Source organism: Oxyura jamaicensis, chromosome 1 (genome assembly GCF_011077185.1).
Source record: "Oxyura jamaicensis isolate SHBP4307 breed ruddy duck chromosome 1, BPBGC_Ojam_1.0, whole genome shotgun sequence".
Taxonomy (NCBI): Eukaryota; Metazoa; Chordata; class Aves; order Anseriformes; family Anatidae; genus Oxyura; species Oxyura jamaicensis.
The window spans coordinates 71,054,159-71,072,450 of NC_048893.1; the positions used below are offsets into that span (position 1 = coordinate 71,054,159).

General features: G+C 38.8%; 1 protein-coding gene and 1 long non-coding RNA gene across 9 annotated transcripts in view; both read right to left on the reverse strand.

The window, feature by feature from the left end:
- FBLN1 (fibulin 1) overlaps positions 1 to 18,292 on the reverse strand; it is a 90,941-nt gene that overhangs the window by 65,828 nt on the left and 6,821 nt on the right. For 7 of the 8 annotated variants that reach the window (XM_035309607.1, XM_035309591.1, XM_035309643.1 and 4 more), the window contains 2 exons: positions 11,721 to 11,820; positions 3,885 to 4,020 (listed from right to left, as the gene is read on the reverse strand). In XM_035309607.1, the coding sequence (XP_035165498.1) occupies positions 3,885 to 4,020; positions 11,721 to 11,820 (236 nt within the window). The remainder of the gene's footprint in view (positions 1 to 3,884; positions 4,021 to 11,720; positions 11,821 to 18,292) is intronic. The other variant, XM_035309625.1, reaches the window with a different exon arrangement.
- LOC118156001 lies at positions 8,968 to 11,696 on the reverse strand. Its single transcript, XR_004746104.1, has 2 exons — positions 10,870 to 11,696; positions 8,968 to 10,205 (listed from the first exon to the last, which is right to left on the reverse strand). It is a non-coding gene; the product is annotated as an uncharacterized LOC118156001 (long non-coding RNA).

An 18,292-nucleotide genomic window follows, 5' to 3' on the forward strand; every position in this document is an offset into this window, starting at 1 on the left:
AAGTGGTTATTACACACTTTCACTGCTGCCAAGTCTTTGCTTCTTAAGCAGTCCTGATAATAATCACCAAGATTTTTTCTTTGCTTCTCCCCTGTTATTAACAAAGGTCTATGCAGCATCAAAGCCATGCCTTGATCTTCATGTTAGGATTGGACCAGAGGTCCAATTAGGATTGGACCTCAAGAGGTCCCTTCCAACCTTAATCTTTCTGTGATTCTGTGACAGAAAGCTCTGCGGCTCTCATCCAGTCCAATGATCCTTTCACTGCTCCTATTCCTTGCCTTGTCACAGAAAGGAATAAAGATGGGAGCACAAGCACATACTTCAATGTCATACAGTTACTTCAAAAATAAGCATTTACTATACTGTCCCAATAGCTGAAGTTGACTGCCTTGAGTGAAAAATCACTGGTGTCTAACAAAATGAAAATGAAGTTTATATACAAACACACACACGCACACATTTCAGTCCAGCAATAGTTACATGCAAGAACTCTGGAAATTGAAGTTTCATATGATTAGGAAGCATCTGAAATTGTTGTTTATAAGCTCTGTTAATTTGTTACATTTAATAATAATTCTTTATTAGTTATGTCACCTTTTAAGTTACCAAAGCTTGAAGAGTAAACCATGTACTAACTGGTTTTGTATGTCTGTCCACAAGAGGTCTCTCACTTGCTGAAATCCAGACTAATCAGTAAATGCTATGAAAAATGGACTGAGAAAAATACAAGCAACTCAGAGGAATTTTGCGTAACTTTTGAAGAGCTGAACAAAAATTAAAACAATGCTCAGCAGGCCTAAGTAATAAAACTTTTATGATCAACTAATATATACAAACAAAATATTCTTGACAAAATTTGAGAGAGAATGCCATATCTTGACCTTTGGAAAAAGCAAACATCTAGGACACATTTTGGGAAGACATCCAAGCACCTTAAAGAAGGTCAGATTTGTACAAATTTCTCCCCTTTTGCAGAGCTGCACAGGTAGAAGTTTTTGTAATACCATGTCTAAATCTCTTGTATCAGCAACAAATCCTGAATTTGTTGTCTTTTGAGGAAGATTTTAAAGATTAATGATTGATTTTGCATTATTCTTTTCAAGGCAAGAAAAGCTATAATTCCCAGAAACTGAAGGAGTAGAACTATGTCCATCATTACCTATGCCTGCAGCCTAAAAGTGTAAAAGCTGAGGCACCTGTTTTCATAACATGGCCTTTTTATCTTCTTTCCACCTGCATGTTTTGCATTCAAAAGAAAAATTAGCTGTCTCACTTACTCCATTAATCCTCATAAATGAGATACTAAACCACCTTTTCTGCTTCCTTGAAGGAGACAAAGAAGATCCAAAAGATTTCCTGTGCTACTTAAGCTAAACTAAAATAGACCAATCTAAGCAAAGTGAGATCCAAGCCCATGTGAAGTGGGCTTGATATGAAGTTTGTTTTCCACAGCAGGGCACAATCACCAACTATATTGTATGCCTCCAGGTCATCACATTCAAAATGTTTACAGCAAAAGAAATGATGAATTGTTCACTGATACTAGATCATAAATAACCTATGTCCATCATGGATCAAGGAGATCATTTACAATAGTACTAGTACAGCTACCCTTTTGTATCTAAGTGTTGAATGTTCCTGTTAGAGTAGTGGGGCAGAATGTGACTCACAAAGGTAAAATAGCACTGACAATGTTTATACTAGTAAATTAAACAGGGACAGAATAAGGGCTCTAGCATTGTCCCGCAGTCATCTCCACTGTTTAAATAATAGCAAGCTGTAATGGCCATTAACATCCTCTCAAACAACATTGGAGCATATTTGGGGGTTAGCACGGGCCACAGAGTGTTCCCAACAGCCCTCATGCATGTGTTTTGCAGGGGAAAGATGCAAGTTACATGACACTAGCTATGCTGAATCATTTATTCTCAGGGCTAGAGATCAAGCCCCAGTCCATTTTATTTAACAATACTGCTGTCATCATGAAAACCTGCCATCTTTAAAGAAGCCTGGCCATTTTAAAAAACTTCACTAACTTCTCCCTTATACTGACAAGCCCACATATGGAAACGCCCATCCATTGATGGGAAAGTGTGTTTCCTTGAACAGCTGCATTCTGTTTTAGAGCTGTGCCTTGGCATGTGTTTAGAAGAGTGCTGCTATTATAAACACATCTCTAGTAGCAATCACTTGAATCACCAGAGTACTTGCCATCACAATCCATGTTCATCTATTCCTAGCCCGTTGGCATACTGACACAGAGGGCTAAATATTTTTTTCTTACCATATCCAAGTAGGGGCAACAGGCTTTCTAAGGGTACAAGAACCTCCATGCCAGCAGCAGGATGTATCCTACACATGGTCAAGAAGTGAGAGATACCCCTCAGTGGTTCCATCATCCCATGCTCTACCATAGAGAAGAAATCATGCTACACATTCAAACAAGTTTGTGACAACCCAATCTAGCTCAACAGGTGTGTCACCTTTCTTCTACTCACAGCAAGAATGTGAATTACTTCACAGCTCCAGCTCAGAATCACAGAATTGTTTGGGTTGGAAGGGACCTTAAAGACCATTTAATTCCAACCACCCTGCCATGGGCAGGGACACCTTCCACTAGACCAGGTTGCTCAAAGCCCCAACCAACCTGTCCTTCAACACTTCCACAGATGGGGCATCCACAGCTTCTATGGGCAACCCAGACACACCACCCTCACAGTAAAGAATTTCTTCCTTATATCTAATCAAAATCTACCCACTTCTAAAGCCATTGCCCCTTCTCCTGGCACTACACTCTGTGACATGAGACCCTCCCCAGCTTTCCTGTAGGCTGCCTTTAGGTACTGGACGGCAGCTATAAGGTCTCCCTGGAGCCTTTTCTCCAGGCTGAACAACCCCCAGCTGCCTCATCCTGTCATCATAGGAGAGGTGCCATCCTTGTGGCCTTCCTCTGGACTCGTTCTAATAAGTCCATGACTCATTCTAATAGGTACATGGGGGATACAGTGGGGTCTTACTGCCAGAAATATGATCAATCTGGCATTTTAGAGAGCAGTTCAACTTGTGAGTTAGACATTGTCTGACATCCTGTACAGAATACTCTTTTATTACTCTCGTATCTTCATCACCACTGAAAGAGATCGGTAATAGGACCAGAACTGTCCATTACTGGGGGTCATGTTCAAAGTCATGATCTTACTGGTGGAACTTTCTTCCAAAAACACTCTGCAGGATGGTAAGACTACGCTCACTTTCAAGAAAGGCGAGATAAAGACAATAATAAAGGTGGAGGGCAGGGAACAGACTAACTAAAGATGTCACTGATGGGCATATTTATTCTAATATCAAACCCTGTTATCACAAACTTACAGATGTCTCAAATTGTAAATCAAAGTCATGTCAACTAAGGACATGCACACTAATTGGAATTATAAGTACACTGCAAAGATTAACTTTAATCCTACCCCTTTGGACCACCAATACTGAAAACCACCAAGTATGACCTTAGGCCATGAAGCTCTAATGAAAGTTGAGGACTGAATCAAGACTGAGTTTCTCACCCATCCCTTCCTACATTGTGTTGATGTATTCTCTTCATGCAAAAGTAGTTTCCTAGCCAATTACCCATTTGAGACTTTCCACCCTGTTGCATTTACCATCTGTCTTTTTTAAAATGTAATGAAACAGACTGCTTCACTCAAAGCAGGACTGTTCTCTCAAAGAAGCACAAAGCAGGCAGTCAAAAGGGACAAGATGCGTAGGTGGGGAAGAACTGTTTATGTGCATCAGGACTGGGTAAGGTGACCTTCAAGGTCAACCCTTAATACCAATCTGGACAGCCATTTCTTAGCAGATTAACAGAATTAGCTCTGAGATCTCACCTTAAAATATTCAGCTTTGCAGGTGGAATTTTCACCAGTATGTGAGTCACACTCTTCATGCACATTGGCAAATTCGATCCCATCTGAACAGTAGTGCTCCTCCAACTTGCTGCGGCAGCACTGTACCTGAGTCATGCTGAAAAGAGGGTGGAAGCAATGGGTTAAGAATGTCATAAATAGGTCAAGAGAAGATAATGCAGCAGGTTTTTACAATGTGCACTATTACAAGTCTCTGAGAAAGAGGTTCCTATAGACATACATTTTACTTAAAAAGTAAAAATAGTCTTCAGACATGGACAGAAACTCTGGGTGACATGTTTAATACTGTTAAGGTGGTATGTTTAAGACAACTAAACTGTCTGTCCACCTTGCAGTCTCTCACAACAAATTTTGAAGTAAATGGATTAACTTCAACCACATTTGACACTGGGCTCTAACTCCAGGAACGCTGCATTCTTGTAAGCTTTATCACAACTGGTGGCTGAACAGGGGATGGTAGGAACCCAATCAATGCTCCTACTATCGAAAGGAGAAGTCAGGCCCTGGACATTGTGAGAGCCTGCAATCCTGAGACCACTCTATCCCAGCGCATGCTTCCCCTTGATCAAACAAGTACAACACACTGAAAGCAGCTCAGAGCATTGCTCTGTGGGAGAACTGGACATACATGGAAAATTGAAGGTATCAAGGAAAGTCACAGTAAGTAACAGAGTGTACTGTAAGAAAGCAGTGAAGAAAGACAATGGAGCAGGAAACTAAGCTTTAAGAGCAGTTCCACTGCTCATAGAATAATTCTATCCCCATTTCAGTGAATGAATTGAAAACACTATCTCTAACTCTTTCCTATGGAAAGAAAATCTGAGTGAGGAGGCTTTAAACTCTTCCATTCCCGTCATTACTCCCACTCAAGGAGATGTCTCCACTCTCTCCCCTCTTTTCTCATGTGCAACTATTGACTAGCATTGTGGGTGGATCTCGCAGCTTAAAGCTCCTCCACCACTACCTCCTGTAAGAAACACCAGGGAACAGGAAAAAAAGTTAAAGAAGAGAAACAAATCAGATTACACACACAAGTATATAAACATATCCATCTGTTTTCTGATAATTCTGTGCCACTAAGAATAAAGTTCCATGAGCTGCTAGGGGAAAAGGAAACGATCCAAAAGTTACTCCATGCTGATGAATTATATTTCTAGTACAACCAAGGCACTTAAAAGGCATGCCCAGCTATGTTAAAGCTCTACAAGAAATGTTCAGATGGACCCTATAAACGCACTTTTATACCCACTGGCTTGGGAAACCTTATAACATCTTACAGACCAACAACGTTGAATAGATTATCTTCACTGTTAACAATATTCACCATCTTTCTTTCCCCTCAACCCTGTTAACTTCAACTCATGAGAAAAATCTTTTCAAGGGTTACTAGAAATACATAAAATTATGTATAGATTATTATATTATTATGTATAGTAAGCCAATACCCTTTGCTCTTAAGAATTCTTTTTTCACACTGTCAGAAATTTTGGAGTTAGAAGGAAAAGAGTTTAGCTGCACTACTGAACCGCATGCTTCTCCTGTTGTCATCTGCGAGAAGTAGATTCCTATGAATCACTCGTAAAGGAGTTTCACTGCTCTCAATGACCACAGGATGAGCTTTCAGCCTCCAGGGGCTTTAAGGGAGTCTCTCCACGCTGTGGCCAAGCCATCCGGTCCAGCCCACTAAAAGCAGGGGACACAAAGGGCTCAGATTCTGCTACCCTGTGCATACTGGTGATGCGAGAATATCAAGCTACATTCCTGAAGAATCACGATTCTTATTTACTGGATTTTGTAATGGTCTGACTGTGCAGTTCTCACTTGAACAAAAACAACTACAGGATTTCAGTGCATAGGAACAAAAACTAGGTTAAGTTCATGAACAACTTATTCAAAAATAGACTCTAAAGTCATAGCTAGAAGTTATGCCCAGGACGGTAACTTAACTTGGGAGAATATATGAAGTTTTTGATATTTGATTTAGTTCCATTTTGGAAAAATATGTAGTTTTTTTGTTGCTGAGATTCCCTCTGAAGCAGAGTTTCCATTCCCTGCCCAGCTTCGGGGTGGTCTGCCTGTCAGGACTCTGAAAGCCTGTGAAACCTGAACTTCAAGCCCAAGAGTGTGAGCTGAGACTTTCCAGCTCCTTTAGCCCTCCAAGTCCTGTTGAGGATAGGGATATTAGCCATGGATAAACAAACAAATAAACAAACAGCAGCACTTTTTCAGTAGATCTGTTTGATTTCCAGTGTGGCTTTTTTTTTTTTTTCTCAAATACAAGTCATCTCTTTGAAATACCGGACAAATTGGCAATTCCAACCAAAACAAGTAAGTTTCTCAAAATGTTTCCCACAGCTGTATTCGTATCATGTGGCTCACCCCAACTGTAACAAGGAATTTAACATCAATTGAATGGAAATACTAGATTAAAATACCATTTGTTCATTCTCAGAACAAGAACAATAATATCACACTTCGTTGCCCAAATCCTACAGTGAAATTGCATTGGTAGCAAATATTGCTTGAGACTGTAAGCACTTGTATGACTATAATAAAGGAAGAAATCCTTGAAAATGGTAGAGAAAAATGCTACAGGAATCTGTACAGTACTGATCTCACAGTTGTACTTTAGTGTGCCCAGTTGACCACCCTTTATCCTTAGCACAATGGCTCCACGCTGATAGTCTCTATAGCATGTCACCAGAAGCAGTTTAGACTACAAAACATTTGAGATTATCTCTCCCTACCTTAGATTAGACGCTAATATAATCTATACTCACTTTCTGCTTCACAGCAGAGTAAAGGAGCCATTTCTAATGCTAACAGGACATCAAGGTTAGTCTCTTCGTGTAATACCATTTAACTCTTCCTGTGTAATTTCTCTAAAAAGAGAGAAATTTAAAGCAAAAACAGGAAAGTACTTATTTAATTACTCCTAGTAATTAAAAAAAAAAAAAAAAAGCCAAAAGCTACTTCATCCTCATGTGCCATATTCTATTTTTCAGTTAAAACAGTGTAACAGAACTTTATTGAACTAAATACTTACATGTATTTGCAATATGGCTAAAATATTACTAGGATGAAAAACATTAAATATGGGGTATCTTGGAGCAGGTAGCCTCATAACTGACATTCACTCAGGATATTTGAGCTAAAATAATTCCTTTTTTGGTCTTTGAAAGATGGAATTTATTCATGGCTCGCTAACAGACAGAAATCACTCAGACCTTTAAAAATACTTATTTTTTTGTTGCAGATGCTCATTTAAAATTCAAATTATTTCATTACTACATAATTTGATTATAAATCAAGTTAAGAAATTGTTTTTCATATTTTCACTTTTACTCTCTGTTAAAATTTAACAAATTTTAAGCTACATGTCCATTTACTTCCACAATCCTTTCATCTTTAGTATCCTTCCCAGAGGGTGCACTCCTAAATTAGTACAGGTTTCCTAATCACCTATATTTCATTTTACCTTTATTATAATCACCCTTCCTAGAGGGTACACTCCTCAAACAGAAAGGATTTCCTAATCACCTATTTTTCCTTTTATTTCTTTCCATAAAAACATTAAAACTTCAAAAACCATTCCCTCCCCCCTTTTTTTCACCCTAATTTAGACAATAAAACCCCTTCACTATCCCCTGCCTTGGCTTATTAGCCTGTCTTCAAACTACACAGGTGCTATTCATGTGCATAATGAAAGGCCTTTGACAAAACATATTAGAAATAAACTAAGCTAACAAAAAAAAAAAGGCATGATTCCACTCCATAATTATTTCAGCAAGACAAGTTGCCTCTTCCACCCTTGGACCTTTCAGTTCAAAATTTAACATGCAACACAAGCAAACTCAGGAAAACGAAGAGCAAGAGCAAGATCTGGTATCTTGACTGATACATCATGGCAAGTGAAAATACTAATGTGCCACAACAATTAAAACCATATATTTGATCGTATGTTGTCAATCAGCAGGGGACTCAAGTAAAAATTAGTGATTTTATAATCTTCAAAGTTAATCAGCTGCAACCCATACCTAAACTGTAGTTTACTTGATAAAAGTTTTCTTAAAGGAAAGAGGTAAATTTATATTGATGCCATATTTTACATAGAGAAACAATACTGTTAACTTTGTGGCAGAGAAAGGACTGACTGGTTTTATTCATGAGGTGAAGTTACCAAGTCATCCTAAATCAGTGGCAATAAAACCTTGACAATACAGCACAGTGTTCTTCTGTCCCTCTGACTGTGAAGCCAAAAATGGCTGGGAGACACTCTTAGCAAGCTATAGAGAAGAGATAATAACTAATGAATACAAATGCTCCAAAAATAACTTTGAATATCTTTTTCAAATCAAATATATCTGCAGTCTGAACTGTCCCATATTCACTAAGTGATACTGACACAGATGTTAAGTACCTCAATAACCACAAGGGAATTTGGGGGCTGTATCCTAAAGAGACACCGAAACTCAGGACTGTCTGCCTCTTTCTAAGAAGCACAGCAGATGCTAGAATGGTAGTACTTGCATGGAAACCCTTCCTGATTCCTATGAATGTACTTTAAATGGTTGGAATCAGATCAAGTGGTTTCACTTTAATTCTGTAAGGCAGATTACTCCTCATACAAATAAAAGAAAGGGTGACTAAAAAAGCAAAAGAAAACTCCAGGAGTGGGCCTGCTTTGAGGGAAGGACTGAATCTGAGATGCCATTATGTTTTAAAATCCTAATCAAAGGATTCAAAAACTGCATGCAAAGTCTGCCAGAACACGTACTCACACCCAGCCTGTTCTGTGTTGCATGGTCTTTGCAATTTAACAATGCAAAATCACTTTTACTTCAGTAACTTCATCTCCTCGCTTCAAAATGTATTTTTCCCTTGTCTTCAACTGCTAACCTTGTGAACCCAAGCTGAAACATTGTGCTGGTTTGCACATGCTGGGCAAACCAACCAACCTCTGGCATAATTTATTACAGAATTACATAATTTATGACCCAAGAGGCCATAGTTTTTTAAACATGTTTTTGTTTTGTTTTTTTTCAGACTGTTTGTCCAACACCATGCTGCACTAGATAGTCAGAAGACCAGAGCTGTGGTTTAAACAACCAAATAAATGACAGACATCACACATCCTGGCCCCCAGCAGCTCCTGTTGTGTAGGTGTCTAAACAGGAAGCAAGCTTGAAATCTGAAGCTTTTTTTGAAATCTGTAATAACTAAGTCATCCTGTGCCATATTCTCCTCCTAGACCTCAGCAGATGTAATAAATCTGGCTTTGGTTTCACTCAGATCTCTGTGCAATAGGAATGAATGTGCAAAATCAACACTGTTAACCAAGTGTGCTTGCAAAATGAATCATGCTCCCTCACTTATTGTTCTGGCTACGGTTATACCAGTCATTAGCAATACAATTTGGCTCTTACTTTTATGTCTGAAATAGCATCATGAAGTGATTCTGCTCTATCTTTCATGGATATACCAGTTAGCAACCATAACTGGAGTAAAATAATATTGCCATTAAAGAAAGTAGTCAAAGTTGCCAATTTTACTGAGTCATTTTTTAGCATGGAGCCAAGCTTCAGGGGGAGCTATGTTTATTTATTCTACAGTTATGAATAGATGCAACTGAATATATCCACTTCTATTTCTGTCAACTGAGTGCTCATGCCTCTCACAGAATGTTTGAGTTTACCCATTTCTGATTTACCATTATATCACTATAATTTACTAAATTAGATACCAATTATGCTCAAAACTTAGATGAAGTATTAATAAGCTTTTATTTAGTTTTCCTAAAAAGTCCTAAAGACTCTCTAAAACAGCAAACTTTGAAAGAATAAATTACAGTTACAGCAGAATCACAACTCACATTAATCAAATTATCATTAAATCATAAAGATTCTTGCTCCCAGATTCAAAAAAAAATGGTTTCCTGTTTTTCTCGCCTGTTTCGACTAACTCTTCTGACTCTTCAAGTATTTCCTAAATTGGGATTTAAGCCCTATCTGTCAATTCTTCTGTGTAAGAAACTGTTTTTATGCCAATACAAATGCAAAAGTCAGAAAATATTAACAGACTTGACTGCAAGGCAAATTCTTTCCTTAATAATCATCAATCCAACATTTCTACAATTACTAAGATTAAATCATTTTGCAATCCACTTGAGAAGATAGAGGTGGGCAATGCAATGTGCTTTAAATTGAGAGATGTAAAGTCCTCTGTGAAGCTGTGCCTCAAACTACCAACCACAAATTTTTAGCTCCCCAAAAAAATATCAAGCTGTGGTGGTTTTACTATGCTAGGCAGCTGAGCACCACAACCGCTCTCTCACTCCCCCTCCTCAGATGAGGAGGGGAAGAAATAAAGGAAAGAAAAACTCATGGGTTGAGATAATTTAATTAAAGAGAAAAAATATTATTAAGGAAATTTTATTAATAATTAAACAATTAAACTAAAGGGGAAAAAGGGAAAGGGGAAGAGGGAGGGGGAAGGGAATAACAAAACAAAACAAGTAAAGGCTATGTGGAAGTGCAGAGGAAAGAAACTACTCTCTACTTCCCACAAATGAGCGATGCTTGACCACGTCCTTGAAGCAGGGCCTCAACGCACATAGCTGGTGTTCGGGAGGAGGACAGACATTTTTGCAACGAGAGCCCACTCCTCCCCTCTTCTTCCTTTTTCCACCTTTTACTGCTGAGTGTGACATCATATGGTATGGAATATCCCTTTGGTTGGTTTAGGTCACCTGCCCTGGTGATGTTTCTTTCTCACTTTTTGCCCACCCCCTAGGAGGGTTAGAGAGAGTCCTGATGCCGTGCCAGCACTTCTCAGCAGCAGACACAACACCAGTGTGATACCACTGCTGTTCTAGCTACAAGTGCAGAGCGCAGCACTGTATGGGCTGCTGCAGGGAAAGTTAACATCCCAGCCAGACCCAGTACACAAGCTTATTTAATGGCAAAAATGACACAGGCTATCACTGAGAGAAAAAATATGAATGTCTCTAAATCTATAAGAGATTCAGTATAACCAAAATACTACTGTGCAATTAATTTTAACATTTAACTTCATTATTTCATTAGCTAGATAGCAAAAAAGAAATTAGTATCATATTAAATTTCAGTTGAATTAAGAAATTAAGTATTAACTAAAGGTTACTATGTTATACAAATATATTTGACAGAAGTAGGATGCCCTAAGTAATTAGCAGTCTTGTGAGTTAAGCTTTAAGCTCTTCGATCCCAAAACACAACTAAGAACTGCAGACAATTACACATGTGGCACCACACAGAATAAACAGTTTTGAAAGGCTGTTTTACATACATAGATATGTATGCATGCAATGTATATATTATTCTAAATGTTATTCACGTACATCATCTGCTGTGTTTCTTGAAAAATGTTTACTCAAGAATTTCAACCTGGGCTAGACTCTCAGTCAGTATCATCTGAAGATGTTCTGCTGACGTTAGCAGAGCAATGCTGAGATACATGGAATGTAGGCTGAGTCCAAGCCCTGCAAGCATAGTACAGTGAAAAACCTGACTGAGACACAGCACACGTCAAACAAGTTAAAGCTGGGTGACTCTGCACAAGATCAACAGCAGAAATTTAAAAGACCTAATGGAATTAAATTTGGTCTTCAGGTTTCTCTACGGTTAGATATGGATTTAGAAAATTTTGTTTTAAGAGCTAGGTGTTTGGTCTTATAATCAGCTTTTATACCTGCCATTCCATCAGTTTTACATGAAAATAAAAATCATAGTGTAATAAATATAATACATAATTATATACCTGCATTCTCTTGACTCGGAAATTAATGGTAGGGAAGTACATATTCTGTTTTTGTTTGCCCATTCAATACCCTTGTCACAGCATTCTTCCATTGAAAGATCTGCAGAAGTGAGGAAAGAAAAACACAATATATTTAATACAGCCTTAGTAAATGGCATTGCATCTGCCAATTAGAAGAAAAAGGGAAAGATAATTTTGCCATCCCTCATCTACACACTGAACAGTGCTCCCATCCAGAAGGGGAGCCATGACCAAATGAGGCATCCATTAATGCCTTGCAACCAGCCCAAGTACTTGAGTTACTCCGTGAAGCAAACTGGAGCTTCCCCTATCCTTCCAAATAAAGACATAGACCAAGAACTTCTGCAGAAAACAGTTCAGACAGAGTCATGCATAATAAAGGGCTATGTCCAATTGCATTCCTTTATTATCAAAAGTGGAAGTAGCAATAAGGAACCTCCAAAATCCTGAAGAAGACAAGATAAATCAAATAACTGACTGATAAGAGAGACAGATGAATCTCATTATAAGTAAATTTACAGAACTATTTTTTCCTGAGGTTATTATCTAATTAATGTTTCACTCAGAAGTGAAATGTCTGTAAATGCAACAGTATTGCACAGAGAGACAGAAAGCTGAATATTATTTTGATCACTTAACATATGAAAGAAAAATTATATGGATACCAATTGCTACCAACCCTGAAACTCAGAGGAAAAGCATACTTAACATAATTACTTGTACAGAGTATGATTTTTGTAGAAATCTCTAATTGAAGAAAACTAAAGACGGTTAATGAGCTGACAATCACTGCAGGTTTGCTTCAGGTTCCAAGTGCAAAAGTTGCACAGCAGGTGTAACAGAACTTGGAATAAAACATGAGTCATATTTTCCTATTAATTATCTTGCAGTCTAGATACTGAACAGCTCCTTGTATAACAAATATGCTATCTTTGTTTCATCTGCTTTTGACTGATTGACCTCACAGGTTGCACCCAGGAGAGCTGAGGAAGCTGGCTGATGTTATTGCAAGGCTACTGTTGATTAACTTCGATAGGTCATAGTGACTGAAAAAAGCTTCTGACGAACAGGATAACAAATGTACACCCTAGCTTCAAAAAGGGTGGGAGAGAACATCTGGGAAACTACAGGTGTCTGTCAGCATCCTCTCACTGTGTGGAAAGATGATGGAGAAAATCCTCCTGGAAACTGGTTCTGAACACGAGGACAAGAAAGTGATCAGAGGAAGTCAGGTGGGATTTATGAAGTGGAAATCATGCTTAGACAACCTCTGAGACTTCTACAATGAGGCAACTAGACTGGTGGATAAGGGGAGAGCAACGGATGCTGTTTACCTTGACTTCACTATGTCTTTTGATACTGTCTCCCATTAACATCCTCTTAGACAAAGTGACAGTGTACAGGTTAGGTAAGTGGACAGTGAGGTGGATTGAAAACTGGATGAACAGACAGGCCCTGAGCATTGTGGTGAGTAGCACAAAGTCCATTTGTGGGCAAATCACTAGTGGTGTAACTCAATGATCTGGATACTGTGAAAGAGTGTGCCTTCAGTCAGTCCAAAAATGATACAAAACTGGGAGCAGTGGCTGATGCACCAGACAGTTGTGCTGTCATCCAGTGGGACCTCAACAGGCTGGAGAACTGGACAGTGAGGAACTTCATGAAATTCAACAAATGGAAATGCAAGTATTGCATCTGGAGAAGAATACCCCCTGGCAGCAGTACACACTGAGGGCTCACAAGCCAGAAAGCAGCTCTGTAAAGAAGGACCTGAGTGTCCTGGTGGACACCAAGCTGAACATAGCTGAAGTAAAGAAGGATGAAATGATTTGCCCAAATTACACAACTAGCTGGTAGCATTAACAGGGAATGTACATCAGGTAATTCCCACACATCTCTCTCCACTGAATCATTAAATGCCTCACATGATTCCCTCATTCTTAGCTTTGCTCCACACATATCTAAAAGGTACAAAATTCAGTAAGCAGTAGCATTATATTCAAGACTACCCATCTTCACCAATGACTTCCTGCAGTCTGGTAAGGGCAAGCATCCGTCTCCTCCAGATCTCCCTATCCAGTTACAAAGCTATTGTTTCCTAGGTTCTCCTGCTGAGTGTTACAGCCTCTCTCCACCTGTCCACTTATCCACATCCTAACCTATTGCCATCATCAAAATAAGTGGAAATATTATTTAACCTGTTCATGACCACATTTATTCTGACACAGACCAGAAGGAACTTATAGGAGTACCTCAACTGGCAGATCTTCATACATGGAGCAATAAAGAGCAGCTGAAAGCAATTAGAGAAGATAAGCCTCCCAAGTATCACTGCTGCTTGCAGAGAACAACTTTTATTCCTGACTAGTGATGATAATCCAACAATTCAAATCAAAAGGGAAAAAAAGTTTAATGAGATTTTGGATGCATCAATCATCTAAATGTTGGTACCCTTAAGGCATTTACCAGCTCTACTGTGCAAAGCTCTTGACTACTGAGCACATTTCTAGCTATCCCTTTTTAGGAAAAATTAAATCAAAATGGAAAATGTGTTAAGAAAAACTAGGAGGATGGTCAAGAGAAAAAAAAACCTGTTATGTGAGGAGAGGCTGGAAGAAGTAGACCATTTTAAGCCTAGATAAGTAGAGCTTGTGAAAGGATGTGGTTCCCATCAACAAATATTATAGCAGTAAACAATAATCATAATTATGGGATCAAGTAAACCAAACATTTTTTAATATGAAAATCATTATATTTCCAAATGGAATTACATTAAATGTTAGTTTATTACAGAGCTCTGTACTCAATGTCCCAGGTCATCCTTCTAGTCTTACTTACATACCCAAAATATTGGTCAAAACTCTGTCATCCTGAAGGCAAGGCAGTGTTTCTTGTGAATTCCTCAGTGTGTCCAGAATTCATTCCAGTGTCTGAAAGCCAATTGTAGCTTATAATGATACAGAGAAAATCTATCTTGTAAATAAATACCTGCTTGTGGTGAAAGACATGCATTTGTGTCTGATCTGTTCTTTGGGAATAGGGACCCTGTCTGGTGCTCTCTGTCTGCCAGCGTACTGCTAACAAACATTTCATGCATCAAATCTCATACAATGTGTTACAAATAACTGTGTTTTTTAGTGCTGTTGTCTGCAATTAATCCTACCCGTGTTGAAAAATGATGCACAATTAACTAAAGTGCAGAGCTGGCTGCAGGTTTCTGCAGGGCTTTATACAAATGGCTCTTTAGCCAAGTTCCTCCCCAGAAGGACAATCCCTGGATCTGGACACTAATTCTTCCCTCCCAGCTCTGGCAACACACCTCTACTTCAACCAAATAAGAATTCAAAGCAGGCCAAGCTAAGCAATTTGATCTGTAGGAGCATATCCAGACAAAGAAGGATTTTGGATAGATTGTTGAGGGAGAACTGTGGTCCAGGCTCATTTTTTTTGTGACATCACAATTCATATCCTCCAAAGATCCTGCCAAAACTCTCTTGAAAATAGAGGGAAGTGAAAAACAAGCAGTAAAAAAAAAGACTCCACCCTCAAAGCCATTCTTCTAAAACATAACAATAAAAGAGTGAAAAACATTTTCTCTAGCTTTGCCGTTTGTCTTTTAAAAATGGTCATTCATGGACCAAGCTCTACCCTTTCAAAATCTCTGAAAGTACTTGCCTCAGACTTCCCAGGTTCAAATTGTGATTGCACTGGAATTTATTCTAACCTTGTGGCATTAAGAGTTGTTAATGATTATTTAGAAAGAGGAGAGACTTAACATCTTGTAACTGTATTTTTCAAGTATTGTGGATTGAACTGTACATGTGTATATTCATGTGGCTCCCAGGTGGAAATCTTTGTGCAAGCAGTTCATACTGAGGCTATTCGTGCCTTCTTGCACCCTCTTCAGGGGAACCAACAGCATGGGGCAGCCATGGCTTGTCCTCAGTTCTCATAACCACAAGCTCATCATACGGAGCATCTGGAAAGGAGGTAGTGGAAAGCACGCAACAGGAACTATCCCAACAACATATCAGAGAATCTCACTTAATGGATAAAAAAATGATGCTTCTTTTTTGTCTGAATGTAACCATGCAGCTTTTACTGGCAATTGACTGGCTCTTGGCACCTCTCAGTGTTGGAATGCCAGAGATGTTCAAGTACAAATTACAGTATTGCTTTTCTGAACCTGGTCCCCCTTCAAACTGTTTTGCCAAGTGCATAATGTTTCATGCAAGTCAGCCAGAGAAATCTCAGGCATCTGAGAGACAAAACATTTCTGGGAAAGGCTGATGATATTGCCTGTGTTCAGATGAAATATGCACTTTTATTTGGAGCGAAGAACCCTACAGAAAAGTTGTAACATGCAGGAATACATTGTGGTCCATTTTGTAAGCTTGTGAAGCAATCGTTCATATTTTTGTCAGAGCTGTAGAGAAGATTCTTTGGGAGGAGGAAAAGCATTCATTCACATTATTTCTTTCTCCATGTACAAAAAGGAGGAAGGGCATCTTAATTCCGACTTCAGTCTGAAGAGATCCAGCAAATATACCATGCTGTACTGAGGATGGTATGCTTTCCTGCATCACTCCATTGCTCTTAATTCAAAGCATTTGTTTCAGGGACTTGTGAGGCCAGATTTTCTGTTGTGTGGACGTCTGCTTCATAGTTTCAGGTCTCCTCTACCCTTTATTCTGTGCCTAATCCCTAGGTTTACACTCAAGTTCATGATGCAACAAGGCAGTAGTTGTCACGTTAAGCCCTTCTGACAAAAATATGAGTGGGTAGAGAAAGGAGTGAGTTGGGGGTTTAAAGGAGAAACAGTGAGTAAAATTTGTTCTGGAAATGAAACACCCAGTGTAACAGAGCAAGTTGGTGTCGATGGGAAGTACCCTACAGCGCAGTTCTTGTTTAGCTTAACCATACATCACATTTGCCAATGTACCGATCAGGTAAGAGGAAAAGACAGAGCCAAACTGCTGCATTAACATTTGGATAGAAAGATATTTTCAGTCCTTCCACTACATTGTTCTTACAGGTTCCCTCACGAATCTACCAGCTTGAACTTCATAATGTACGTGTGACACCTGAAGCCAAGACATCCTCCCCACGAGAGCACATGCCAGGAGCCAGAGCATCTGATGCAGTCTGTAAGACTGTCTCCATCACCCACTGGCTTTCTCCAGTACTGCTCCAGGCTACTCTGGGAGTTCGCATGACAACAGTATCTCTCTTCCAGGTGGGGAGGGGATATTTAATCATTATTGGACTGACAGATAATCACCCACAGTTCATACTCTGCTAAGAAACATGATGGTCTCCGCAAAGACCCTTAAAGGATTTCAGCCTCTACCTTCTGAATTCTCAGCTGAGTGTGATTATTTCAGGATACCTGACATTGCTAAGAAAACACAGTTAGCATACTAACTAAAGTAGCAGCACCCTAAAGGAAATGCCTGGTATGTTAGTCTGTTTTGTGGTTGGTTTTAAAACAGCCAACATTTTACTGGAAATTTCCTTAGCTCTGGTGAACACTCATTTATTGGGAATGTGGGTCTGGTAGTACCTGCAGTGGCCATCACACAATTAAGAGGATTTTTCAGATATGGCCAAACCTCAATTTATGAGGTGTCTGTTTGCAGTCTATAAAAGAAGCTCTTAAAATTATTGATGGTGGCAGCTGGTGATGAGGTAGCTGATGTATTTAGTGATAAAGACAAGCCTAAGGGAGACAATGCTATAATGCAACATGCCTTATTTCCTCTGGCAGGGAAAGAAAGTGCTTTAAGTGTAGGTTTTTTATTTTGCCTAAGGTCTATTTTTAAAAATCGTTCAAAAAAGGGAGGCAATTGGCTACTCAAAAATTACAAAAGGCTCCACCTATTGCAGAAAAACCATAAGGTATCCTATATGCATACCAAAAAAAAAAAAAAAATAGAAAAAAGGGATGAAGGAACCCTCAAGATTATCTTGTCTTACCTACTACTCTCACGCAGAACTGATAAAATGTGATCAGTTCTAGGCAGATTTCCATTTAGTTGTTCATAACAATAGCTAGTGAGACTGCTTCCACAACTTCTCTATGCAATGTGCTTTTGTTTCAAATGTCCTTAATGGCAGATATTTTTTACTACTATATTACCTTACTGTCCACTCCAAAAGGCCATTTAAACCCACTGTTTCGATTACTACCTCAAATAGTCAGGCTCTTGCACAACTCAACCACTTTCTGGGTAGCTGAAGCCTGAAAATTCACCCAGATGTCGTCTCTGTGAACAAATTAACTTGAATTTTTTCATCGTGCAAATAATGAAATTACTTCACACTGGGTTGATAATCCTAAGGCGTATTTTGTCTTTCTCATTTAGAAACAAAATTTTATCTTCTCTTGATTTCTCTTTTCAAATCTTCAGAAAATATGTCACTGAGAAATTATATATAATGTGTTATAATTCATTTATTTGTAGTCCTGTTCATTTGTTTAAAGCCATTATCATGATATGTACTGTAGTAAACGACAGTCTTTAGACAGACTTCAAATAACTTTGGATCAA